We start from the raw sequence: 12,500 nt of genomic DNA, 5'->3' as shown, positions 1-12,500 counted from the left end.
CAGCCATCACTCCTGGACCACAGCCTGCACACAAATGCACACACACATTACATTAAATTACATTACATTATACTTAGCTGACACTAAGTATGCTTAACTGACACTTATTTAGGTTCAGAGTATTGGTTACAGGCCCTGGAGCAATGTGGGGTTAGGTGCCATGCTCAAGGGCTCTTCAGCCATGCATAATGGTGCTAGTAAGGGTGGGATCCGGACCTGTAACCCTCGGATCTAAAGGCCAGCGCTCTAACCACTGAGCCATGGCTGCCCCACCACACACACACACACACACACACACACACACACACACACACACACACACACACACACACACACACACACACACACACACACACACACACACACACACACACACACACACACACACACACGCTTGCCACCACCCCTCCCCCCCCCACACACACACACACACCTCAACACACACAGCAGGGAAACCCCATCCTGAGGTCATCATGAAGGCACACATAACATTTTTCACTCCCAGCAGCCAAACCCTCTCTGACCAGCCTAATTGGGCTCCTCAGTCCACCACATTGTACAGCTTAGCAAGCAAGCACTCAATCACAGTTTAGACTGGAGGGAGGTGTTCCCCCTTGCTGAACCCCACTCCCCACTCTCCCCCACTTCTCCATCCACACAGCTTTTTTAATCCAGCCATTTTCCCTGCAGCACGAGTCTGTCCTCACTTTGACTCCCACCCACACACACACACACACACACACACACTCACAGTCTCACTCACACTCACACTCACACACACACACACACACGCACACACACACACACTCACACTCACACACACACACACACACGCACACAGACCTAGACCCAGACCCCCCCGGGCCGCAACAAAAGCCCCATTCGCCTCCCCATCCCATTTATCACGCTCAGGCCGTTTGAACTGAGATTAAACAGGCAGTGCAGTACAGTGCCGTGCAGTGCAGTGCAGACCAAACGGTTGCAGGCTCCACTCCAGGCTCCAGGCCCTTTGCCACTCGTGTCAAGTTCTCCTTTCTCCGCCAGCCAGTCCACAGCACTCAGTCCTCAGTCCCGGGGCCTCAGCAGGCCTGAACTCCTGAACCGTGTTACAAGTGGCCAGCCGGCAAAGCAAGGCAAGTGTGCAGCTCTAATGTGTCAAAGTCCTAGTGGGAGGGAGAGCTCCAGACCAGAGCACTTTGCAGCTGTTACAGCCGACCGAGCCGACTACTGCAATCACCTCCCTCTGCTAGCCGTCCACTCTAACAGTATATGGCAGAGGCTACCAAACTTTTTCAGTTTTGGACCTGAGAATGTTTTTGCGACCCCCTTCCCCCATATTCTTAGACATTTGTTTTGGTCCATTAATATTGCCAGATTTTCCATTAGTAGTTTGTCTGCAAACCTCTATAAACCATACAAGTGAATACTGTTACTAACCAATTTATGGAATTGTGTTAGCTGTTAACCTGTGGATTCCTCGATTTTACGCAAAGTTCCTTCTGTCTGCAACTCCCCAGCAGTACTTCCGCGACCCACCACAGTTTGGGAACCCCTGTCATATGGTGTTACTAGTGAGCGTAACAATGGGTCTCCCTTGCTTTGATTGCTTTGCGTTTCTATTGCAAGCCTTCACTTTTTGGAATGCTTTCCTCCAAGAAAGAATGGTTTTGCCTAAAGTATCATCTGATAGTTTTGTTTTGTGGAACAATGGTGTATGGCCAACAACAATCAACAGAACACACTTGTGTTTGTGAATATTTTTTATGGAGTGCCACAATATGGAATACAGGGTATGGAAAGGTTACTGTGGCTCCGAAACTAATGCCTGGTTTTGATTACTCCACCAGGGGCTGGACAAGGGCAGTCATGGGTCAGCGGTTAGGGCTCTTCCCCATCCTCCTCCTGGACTGAGGTACCCCGAACATGGTACCGTCCTGCCACACTGCTCCCTTGGGGCGCCATTGGGAGCTGCCCCCTTGCACGGGTAAGGCATAAAGGCAATTTCGTTGTGTGCAGTGTGCACTTGTGTGCTGTGGAATGCACAATACAATGGGAGTTGGAGTTGGAAAGGAAACATATTCTATCATGTTCATGAATACATGTATGCACTGTATACCACCAGTTAAGGCCTGGCCAACATAATAAAATAACACAACAGAAACAAGAACAAAACCTTCAATGAATCAAACAAGGAGGTAACCAAATATTTTGAAAAAAATATTCAGATGGTGGATGTTTGCTATTCGTGATGCTATCGTATCTTTTAAGTCTCATATAGTGTGCTCTGCACTGCAGAAGATCCTTCGCGGCAAACAGGAATGATGCAACTGTATGATATAGCTGTATAACTGTATATAACGCGAGGAGGGGAGAGGAGCTGCAACGCGAGGAGGGGAGAGGAGCTGTAAAGGGAGGAGAGGAGAGGAGAGGAGAGGAGAGACGAGTGCAGGCTCCCAGCTCTGGGTTTCAGATATACAGCTCAGCTCAGCTCACTCCCTCCCTGCTTCCCGTGGGCGGTCTGGGGAGAGGCATCTCAGAGACACGCACGAAACGCCTACTATAATACCCCCCCCATCCCCACCCGACAAACTTCATTCCACTCCCCCATCTCTGAGACACGCACTAACAACACACCCCCCCCCCCCCCACTTCACTCTACTCCACCATCTCTGAGAGAGAGAGAGAACACCACACCACCACACCTCACTACACTGCCCTCGAGAGACGAGGAAAGCCACACACACACAACCACAGTCTGAGCTAGAAGTCTTACACATGCAGGCATACGATGAAGACAATGTAGTACAATACAGACACGAAAGCTCCAGAGGACAGCAGACCTAAAGACTGTGTGTGTGTGTGAGAGAGAGAGAGAGAGAGAGAGAGAGAGAGAGAGAGAGAGAGAGAGAGAGAGAGAGAGAGAGAGAGAGAGAGAGAGAGAGAGAGAGAGAGAGAGAAAGACAGAGAGAGAGAGTGAGAGTGAGAGAGTGTGTAAGCGAGCTTGTGAAGGCCACACAGATGGGCATGAATTAAGAGACTGACTGGCCACTGATTGTTTTCACAACAGACCTTCACCATGATGTGTGTACACTGGCACACACAACAGGGCATGTGTATGCACAACAGACACACTTGCACGCGCACACACACGCACTGCTGTGGCCCAGACCATAAATCAATCATGGGAGCATCTGTGTGTGTGTGTGTATCCACGTCACCTCGTGCTGTGGGAGTGAGGGCAGAGGGCAGACAAACACAGACAGACACACAGACAATCTGGGACTATTGCTGTTTTTTTCTTTGGGGGGTTTTTGCCTTCTTTTTTCGCCTTGTTGTTGTTGTCATCATCATTGTGCGATGTCACTCCATCACCATCACACTTCCTTAGCAGTGTGGGAACTCAAACCGAGCATGGCTAACAGCCAAATGGAGCGTGGAACATCTGTGAGTGCGTGAGCGAGAGAGAGAGAGAGAGAGAGAGAGAGAGAGAGAGAGAGAGAGAGAGAGAGAGAAAGAAAATATGTGTATGTGTGTGTGTGTCCGTGAGCATGTGCGAGAGAGAGAGAGAGAGAGAGAGAGAGAGAGAGAGAGAGAGAGAGAGAGTCTGTGTGTGTGTGTGTGTGCGTGTGTGTGTGTGTGTGTGTGTGTGTGTCCCTGGTGTGTTTTAGAGTGCCTATGTGTTCACATGTTAGCTGACAGGCCTCTGTGACCTCTTCAGCCAGGGACTCTTGGGGGCTCTCTGCCCCCTTTGCCCCCCTCTCCTCACTTAACCACTTCCCCCTTCTGGACACTGCACTCCCACACGTAGTAAAAGGTGTGGAGAGGAATGCACGCACACGCGCGCACACACACACACGCAAGCTAACGCACCCACGTAAGCTAACGCACCCACGTAAGCTAACGCATGCACGCAAGCTAACGCAAGCACGCAAGCAAGCTAACACTGATATAATAACGATATAGAAAAAAAGGTATTCATGCTATCAAATCAGTATCAGTGTTAATGGGTAGCATTGCTAACAAAACAAAAAACTAGGGGAAAAAACTATAAAATGTCTATATAAAAGCCTTTAAACCTTTGTAAAAGTTAGAATGCTAAATGTCTGAGTGTGTTAGTGACACTTCATTGGCTGAATTACATGGCGCTGCTGACTAAATTCATTTGCACTTTTGGGATTGTGAATTTTGGCAGCCAGCTGTCCATGACAAACAGCAGTCAGTGACTCCCTCCATATTTGGCGTTTCAGCAAATAGGCTTTTACATCCTCATCATCATATCACCCAGGGCTGGACTGACCATCTGGCATAGCGGGCATTTCCCCTGCACCCTCTTGGGCCCCTATTTTCAGAAATGTTTTTTAGAAAATAAAACACTGGTGAGTCAGTTCTGTGTCACTTATTATGAGGGGGGCCCTTTAAGCCAAAAGTTCCCAGGCCCTATTTCTCCCCCAGTGCAGCCATGATATCACCACACAGAGCAACATGCCCCAGCATGTCCAGCAACACCACCACACACACTTAAGGGTGGTTTATGCCTCCAGTCCAGCGTCCCTGCGTCGTAATGCAGTGAGCCGCGCAGTTAACGTAGTGAAGCCCCCCCCATCACGCAGGTACTCTGGGGCACCTCCCCAAAATTGTGTCTCGACGCAGGGAGCGACGGCGTGAAAGGGCGAAAATAGGTCTCTGATTGGTCCTCTCGACCAGCCTGCTCTGTCCTCGAGTCGAGAACAAGCGCTACTTCCTTGTTCTAACTTTCGTCGGTCTACGGACTGTGAGCTCTTCATTAAATAAGTTGCCCGTGCTTTGTTGTTTGATTTATTTACACGAACCAAAGACAACACATGCGCTTGCAAGTTACGACGCTGAAGTTATTTGGACAGTTGAACAGTGGTTCCGAGGTCGAAGAAACATTCCGCTTCGTCCTCGACAAATGAGCCACTTCTTTGTTCCAAACTACCACTGTGGCTGCCAGTGCGATCAAACATGCACGTGATAGCCTATAAAGATTTAATGTTTCATTTTCATTGTCGTCGAGTCTGTGATGCTAAAAAACAACCGACACGTCTAGTTTACTCTTTGTATTGAAGGCAGTTTGAGCGTGGAATGACATCGCGCAGACCGTGCTTCAAAACAGGGCATAAACCAAAATTAACTGCATCATGGCTGCGACAAGCTCACTCTGTGGCACAAGTAGGAAGCATAACCCACCCTTTAGGCTACCTGCTCCTACCTCAGCTGAGCTGAGCACTGGACAAATAACAGTCAAAACTTGTTTTTTCTAATCTAATACCCACAAATGAATTAGTAATTGGTGGTTGATATGCTACAATGAATGTGCTCGTTAAATAGTCCAATAAAAACATACAAACAAAAAAATCCATATAACTGTAACACTGACGCTGTCGATGTGCTACTGCTGAAACGTCACTGACCCATGTATGAAAACACACACAGCTAATATCCAACACTTAACTCCAGCTGTGGGTTAGGACCCTGTGCAGGCAAGCATGGGACCACCCAACACAGCTGCCTCTGACACGGCATAGAACTTTGGGTACAGGCCATTATCTAAACTCCCGTCCTTGACTTGCACTAGTAGGCTCACACTTCGCTGACACTCTGGAGAAAACAATAAAGTTTCTCAACTGTCAGCCTAGGCACAACAACTTTTTGGGGGACATTTCCCCATTCAACATCCCAACTGCAAATGAGAAAATTACCTTTGAATTGCGCTTGTGCGCAATATTGAATTAAACTTCTATCTTCAGTGATACGAGGCAGGAGGCCACAGGCACAAGGGAGGACCTGAGTTTGGATAATGGAATGTACACTTTGTGTTAAAGCTAGTCTGGGCTACATGCCTATTCCACAAGGGAGGATGTGAGTTTGGATAATGGAATGAACACTTTGTGCTAAAGCTAGTCTGTGCTACATGCCTATTCCTGCCTCCTGGCTGTGCCCGTGAAAGGTGGATATGTAGAAGAAGCAGCAAGGAAGAAGACCACTCAGCTTTGAAACATGCGCGCACGGACACACACTGAGCTCTGACTGCAAATTACATGCATTGAAAAAACATAACACTTGGCCCTGCCGTTGCTGTAACGGTAGGGCACTGGCCTCCTCTGGCGACCCAGGTTCAATTCCGACCCGGGTCCTTTGCCGATCCTCCCCCATCTCTCTCTCTCTCCCACTCACTTCCTGTCACCATCTCAGACTAGCCTATCTAACAAAAGGTATAAAAGCCCCCACGTAGGGCTGAAGTTGCCTAGCGATGGTCATCGCTTACCTGCAGTGAGAAGGCGGAGCTTCAGCCCCAGCGGACCAGTGGCGTCCCTCAGAACATCCACGCACTCAGCATACACGTTACCAAGGAAACAAGCCAGCGGCATTGTTGGAGCCCTATGACACAGAGGGAGGATGAGAGAGAGAGAGAGAGAGAGAGAGAGAGAGAGAGAGAGAGAGAGAGAGAGAGAGAGAGAGAGAGAGAGAGAGAGAGAGAGAGAGAGAGAGAGGGAGAGAGAGAGAGAGAGAGAGGGAGGGAGAAGAAAGAATGAGGGGAGAAGGAGTGAGGAGAGAAGGGTGGGTGAGCGAGGAAAGAGTGGAGTAGAGTAGAGTAACATTTATTAGTCCCAGGGGAAATTAAGGCGTCTAGTGGCATACATGCAAAAATACACAATACACAAGCCATTTACACACATAATTGTACAAGATATTAAATATATAGCACACATTTAACATACATACATTTAGCCATAGGCAGATCACTCACACTCGATCACTCGCACTCCCTTGCACGCACGCACGCACACACGCACGGGGGAGAAGAGAGGACATGGAAGGGGAGAGAGAGAGAATGTGAAATGGAAGATGGGTGGGGTGGATGAGGGAAGATCACAAGTGCATTTTGGTTTTGTCGCAGGTGAAAACACTTGAATGCTTCAGAGAAAGTGGAGCTCAAAAGCCAAAAAATGTAAATGTCATCGACATACAACATCTAATTACGCCTGTATCATTCATTTATGATTGTGCTTGTGTGTGTGTGCGTGCACTAGCCACTGCCATGATTTGTGGCCCTGCGCTTCCTCATTCCAGTTCAATTGGACATCTTACGAAATACGAAATGGATGATATTATCACTTCTCTTGACAAGAAAAAACATTGTGCTGCCATCTTTGTGGACTTATCCAAAGCATTTGACACCGTGGACCATTCTCTGCTTCTACAAATTCTGCCTGGTATTGGTTTTAATGCAAGTGCCTGTAAATGGTTCCAGAGCTACCTTTCAAACAGACACCATACTGTAAAATTGGGTAATACTCAATCTGACCCCCTGCTAATAACCAAGGGGGTCCCACAAGGTTCAGTATTAGGTCCGGTACTCTTCACCATGTACATAAATAGCATACTTTCTCTCCTTTCCAACTGCTCTATTCATCTATATGCAGATGATACAATTTTGTATTGTGTTGCGGATTCTGTACAGCTAGCCTTGGAGAAATTGCAGCAGTCTTTTAATATCCTACAAAATGCCTTCATTAGTCTTAAGCTTCTACTTAATGTAAGCAAGACTAAATGTATGGTCTTTACTCGATCTAAGCATGGCATGAAAAATGATTTTAATATATCTACTTTAGATGGGTCTGTTATTGAGAGAGTATCACATTATAAGTACCTGGGAATCTGGCTAGATGACAAGTTCACTTTCAAGAAACATACTGACTGTCTTGTCACTACGCTCAGACAAAAGCTATCTTTCCTGCACAGAAATAAATATCACTTTCCTGTTTTCTGCAGAAAAAAGTTAATTGAAGCTACTTTTCTGTCTTCCCTTGACTATGGTGATATTATTTACAGACATGCACCACTCTCTAATCTGAAGGCACTTGACACTGTCTATCATTCAGCTCTTCGTTTTATTACTGGGGATCCATATAGTACACATCATTGCCTGTTATATGATAAAGTTGGGTGGGCTCCACTTTCTCACAGAAGGGACATGCATTATTTTATTTTTATTTATAAGGCCCTCACTGGCAAACTCCCATTTTATATTTCATCTCTTTTAGTTTGGCACTCCAACCCATACCAAACCCGCAGCAGCAATTTTTTACTGGAGGTCCCTTATGCCCGCACAGAACTGGGTAAAACAGCTTTTAGTGTCTGTGGACCTTCAGTTTGGAATAACTTACAACTAAGGATGGGTCTTCAAGCCTTTGTGCCATTAGAACATTTTAAAGTTACACTGGGAAGTTTTTTATCACATACTTGCACTTGTTTTAACTCATAAGTTTTAATTCATAGTTTGTCTTAATTCTTATCTCTTATATGATTTATGGTGTATTGTGTATGTTCGTTGTTTATATATGATTTTATATGTGCAATTGTTTGTTTTACTCGACATCACTGTAAATGAGGGCTGGGCCCTCAATGATTCTTCGAGTTTAAATAAATGAAATGAAATGAAATGAATTATTCTAAAGTATAAACTAGTAACAACAAAAGTGTGAATACTCCTACAGCATAAAAACACAGGTTGTTCAAAATATAAAATGTCTAATAACTGTAATTGTTATCGCGTATAATAACAATAACTATTATTATAATAATTAGAGTGTCTGTTATTATCTTATCGTGTGCTACAAGTAGGGATGGTGAAAATTGAAAAAACTCTTAACCGGCTCCTGAGACTCATTAACCTGGGGTTAACCGGTTAACCGGCAATCTTAAAATATACAACGTTCGCGTGCCTGATATGCACAGCACTGTTTTTTTTTGTTTTGTTTTTTCACATAAGGCTTTTTTTGCTACGCAGACAGGACCTGCCATGTCCAGCCACTGTTGCCAGATGGAAAATGCAGAATTATCATACTAAAACCTCATAATTATCGTTTTGTGGGGGGCTTTTTTGGAGGAAATGATCATTATAATTATTATTATTACAACCGGTTAACCGGTGGCAGAAAATTTTAACCGGTTAAAGTTGATCCGGTCGACTATCGGTTAACCGGTTACCGGTTAACATCCCTAGCTGCAAGCCTAGGGAGTCAGAGATCTAAAGAGGCCCAGGGGGAGCCCCTTGCTGCAGAAGGCTGTGGACCTGAATGCTAATTTGCTCCTCCATCTCATCTCTCCTCATCACGTCCTGAAGTCACATTTCTTTAGACCTGACAGGCATCCAAGAAAAAAAAAAAAAAACTTGCTCCAGAGTGAAACCCAGCACCATCAATTTACCGGAAGAAGGTTTGGATGACCAAAACGTTGCAATAAAAATCGTTGGTGAAATGGACAGGGTGTCAAAAGTGAGGAAAAAGGCCCCACACAAAGTATCAGGCAGTGAGAGAAGAGTGTCATTGTTTTGGAGAGTCACTCTAACAGATTTACACATGCTGCTAGTTACATACAGCCATGAGGCATTGCCCTCCTGCTGCTTCTGCAGTCCCGCACAGAGAGAGAGAGCAGTCTGTCCTCAAGTCACAGGGGGAGAGAGCGAGAGAGAGAGAGAGAGAGAGAGAGAGAGAGATAGAGAGAGAGAGCGAGAGCGAGAAAGAGGCTGAGAGAGAGAGCGAGAGAGAGAGAGAGAGAGAGAGAGAGAGAGAGAGAGAGAGCGAGAGAGAGCGAGAGAGAGAGAGAGAGAGAGAGAGAGAGCAAGCAGTCTGTCCTCAAGGCACAGGGGGAGAGAGAGAGAGAGAGAGAGAGAGAGAGAGAGAGAGAGAGAGAGAGAGAGAGAGAGAGAGAGACAGAGAGAGAGAGAGAGCGAGAGCAAGCAGTCCGTCCTCAAGGCAGAGAGAGAGAGCACAACCTGTCCTCAAGCAGCCTGATCTCACAAAATTCTGTGAAACGAACACGGACCCTTGGGACACGACATCTGTGGCAGTCTCACAGATTTTGCCAAAATTAAATGCTGAAGTCACGGAACTTCTTATGATAAGACTTTACAAACAGAAAAGCGTTGTAAGAACATAGAAAAAGTACACCCTGCGAGTCCATCACGTAAAACACTTCTGAGAGTGTTTTACGTAATGGACTCACGGGTGTACTTTGTCTATGCTCCCACATCACTTTACTGTATGTACAGTCTACCATTAGAAAACTGCAAAACTGATGGTGAAATAGCCTCCATTTTTCAGTCGGCCAATACCAAATTCTATTACAATTCTGTTACTTGTGCCCTGGACCAAAACAATCCCTAACCCCAAACTGTCAGTAAGAAAATGTTTTTTGAAGAAAAATCTAGAAAAATCCTGAGAGAACACAAGATAGAACATAAGATTGTGAAAACAAGGGGCTGTGGGAATATATAGAGAAAGCACTTCTGTAGAGTCATCGCGGAGCAGCAGTTTTGTCCCCCATCATAGAATTTTGACAAAATCCGTGAAACTGCCACAGATTGTGTGTTAGAATAGTCCGGGCTCATTTTATGGAATTCTGTGAGATCATGTTGTCTCAAGGCACAGCCAGAGGCTCCACAGTCTGCTGCATCCCTGACCTGCCTGTCCCCACTAATCATGTCAACACAGACACAGTGTTGTGTTGTTGTTGCTGTTGTTTACACAGCCCGCACTGTAGAGGTGCGCAGTGCGCATGATGCCAGGTGGTCTGCTGCCATGGCGAGCCTTAAGCCTGTTTTTGGGAGTTTAGCGAGCACTTTTCCTGATTCTGATCCAGCATCTGATTGGCTAAATCATATGGGTCGTTGAGGGTGAATGACATTCCACACAGTAAGTGTGGTGTCTGTGTGGTTTACCCCAAAAACTGATGGTGAGCCAACACTTACAGTAACCACAACGTGTCACACAAAAATGTCAGGATTTAAGGACCGGACTCAATCATTTTTTTGTGTACTTCCTCATTCATTCTCTGGATAAACAGTGCACAAAATACATGTTCTTAGGTCCACATGAACGTGTGTGTGTGCGCACACACACACACACACACACACACACACACACACACACACACACACACACACACACACACACACACACACACACACACACACACACACACACACACACACACACACACACACACACACATCTGCTTACTTGGTGTCCTGGAGGTTGTTGCCAGTGTAGATGTACATCCGTTTGACCGTTGCGCCGTGGGGAATCTGCAGGGAGGCCAAGCCATGGGCAAAGTTAGGCTGTCAAGGCAAAACAGCTGGCGCTAGGTTGGTGTGGAAGCACATGGGGGAGGGGGTGCAGGAAAGGAGAGGCAGCAACAACACAAACACACAGCGAAGGAAAGGGCAATCTGGATTCAGAGGCCGCCACATAGTCCACAACACCTGGATTTATCTGTTTAAATGCCCTCATTGGACAGGTAAAAGTCGCTTTGGTTATAAAGCGCCTGCCAAATGCAACGTAATGTAATGTAATGTAATGTAATGTAATGTCATGTAATGTAATGTAATAAAGGTAAAACCAGGTCCTTTGGAATATGTGGCACTTGATTGCAGCGTCTGGATCCAGGGTGCCCATCACAGAAAACAAACATAAGCTTGCATAGCCTAACTAGCTAGCTAACTGACGAACTAAGGGAGTATTCCTCTGGCAGTTATTCAGTAACAATACAACAAAAGCACTGGAGAGTATATCTACTGAAAACAACACAACAGCATGCAGCCATGCGCTGCATACTGCAACCGCTACGGGAATTGAAATGAGACAGTAGACGAGCCAACAAGAGCACTTGGCTCTCTCTCTCCGTCAAGGCAAGTTCCAGGGTTGGAAACTGGGAACACTGACACTCAGAGAAACTATTCAATCAGAGTTGCTTCAGGGCTAGGAGAGTTCTATGGTAGTGAATCTACAATAGAGCATATTTTAAAGCCATATTGTAAAGCTGTGTCAGTTTAACCCCTTAGCGCAGATGTTATAACCTCACTGTCACCAAAATTGTAATGGCTATGTCCTTATTTGTTACTTAAGGCTCTCGGTAATGTCATTGCAATGTTGTTATGATGTAGTTGAGTATCTTCAGCAAATAGTCAATAGGTACACGGGACCCATCTTCACTGACAGGTTAAGGCCACACAGATATTGTTTCATGAACAGAATATTTTGCACAACACACTATTGATCTACTGTCTCATTTCAATCAAGTCACTGAGTGATGCTTCACTTCATTTAACAAATGACTGTCAACCCAAAAAAGGGTGAGACTTTATTTTAATGGTTCACTATTAGAGTGGATCTACCACATTAGGTACAGCGTAATAACCAGTGTAACAATAATTAATACAATGTAATACCATGTACCAACCCTAACACTAGATGTAAGTGCAAAATTGGTACATGGTGTTACACTGGCATTACATGGTATTAGATATTGTTACACTGGTTATTACACTGTACCTAATGTGGTAGCTCCACTGTAATAGTGAACCATTAAAATAAAGTGATACCCAAAAAAGAAATGTGCGCCTACTGTACTGTATATTGTGTGTTGCCTTAATAATTTGCATTTTATATTTTCAAAGAGATATCATGACACAGCGT

At 45.6% G+C, this 12,500-nt stretch overlaps 1 protein-coding gene across 2 annotated transcripts in view; it reads right to left on the bottom strand.

Annotated features, from left to right (window-relative positions):
* The window catches only part of phaf1 (phagosome assembly factor 1), a 30,461-nt gene that overhangs the window by 13,628 nt on the left and 4,333 nt on the right, over nt 1-12,500 (bottom strand). Inside the window, exons 7-9 of one of the 2 annotated variants that reach the window (XM_063196868.1) lie at nt 11,046-11,143; nt 6,287-6,399; nt 1-24 (exon numbers count right to left, since the gene is read on the bottom strand). The exon at nt 1-24 is cut by the window's left edge and continues 110 nt beyond it. In XM_063196868.1, coding sequence (XP_063052938.1) covers nt 1-24; nt 6,287-6,399; nt 11,046-11,143 — 235 coding nt within the window. The remainder of the gene's footprint in view (nt 25-6,286; nt 6,400-11,045; nt 11,144-12,500) is intronic. The other variant, XM_063196867.1, reaches the window with a different exon arrangement.

This window comes from Engraulis encrasicolus, chromosome 4, assembly GCF_034702125.1.
Source record: "Engraulis encrasicolus isolate BLACKSEA-1 chromosome 4, IST_EnEncr_1.0, whole genome shotgun sequence".
In the NCBI taxonomy this organism is placed as follows: Eukaryota; Metazoa; Chordata; class Actinopteri; order Clupeiformes; family Engraulidae; genus Engraulis; species Engraulis encrasicolus.
This window is presented reverse-complemented; position numbering and strand designations above follow the sequence as displayed.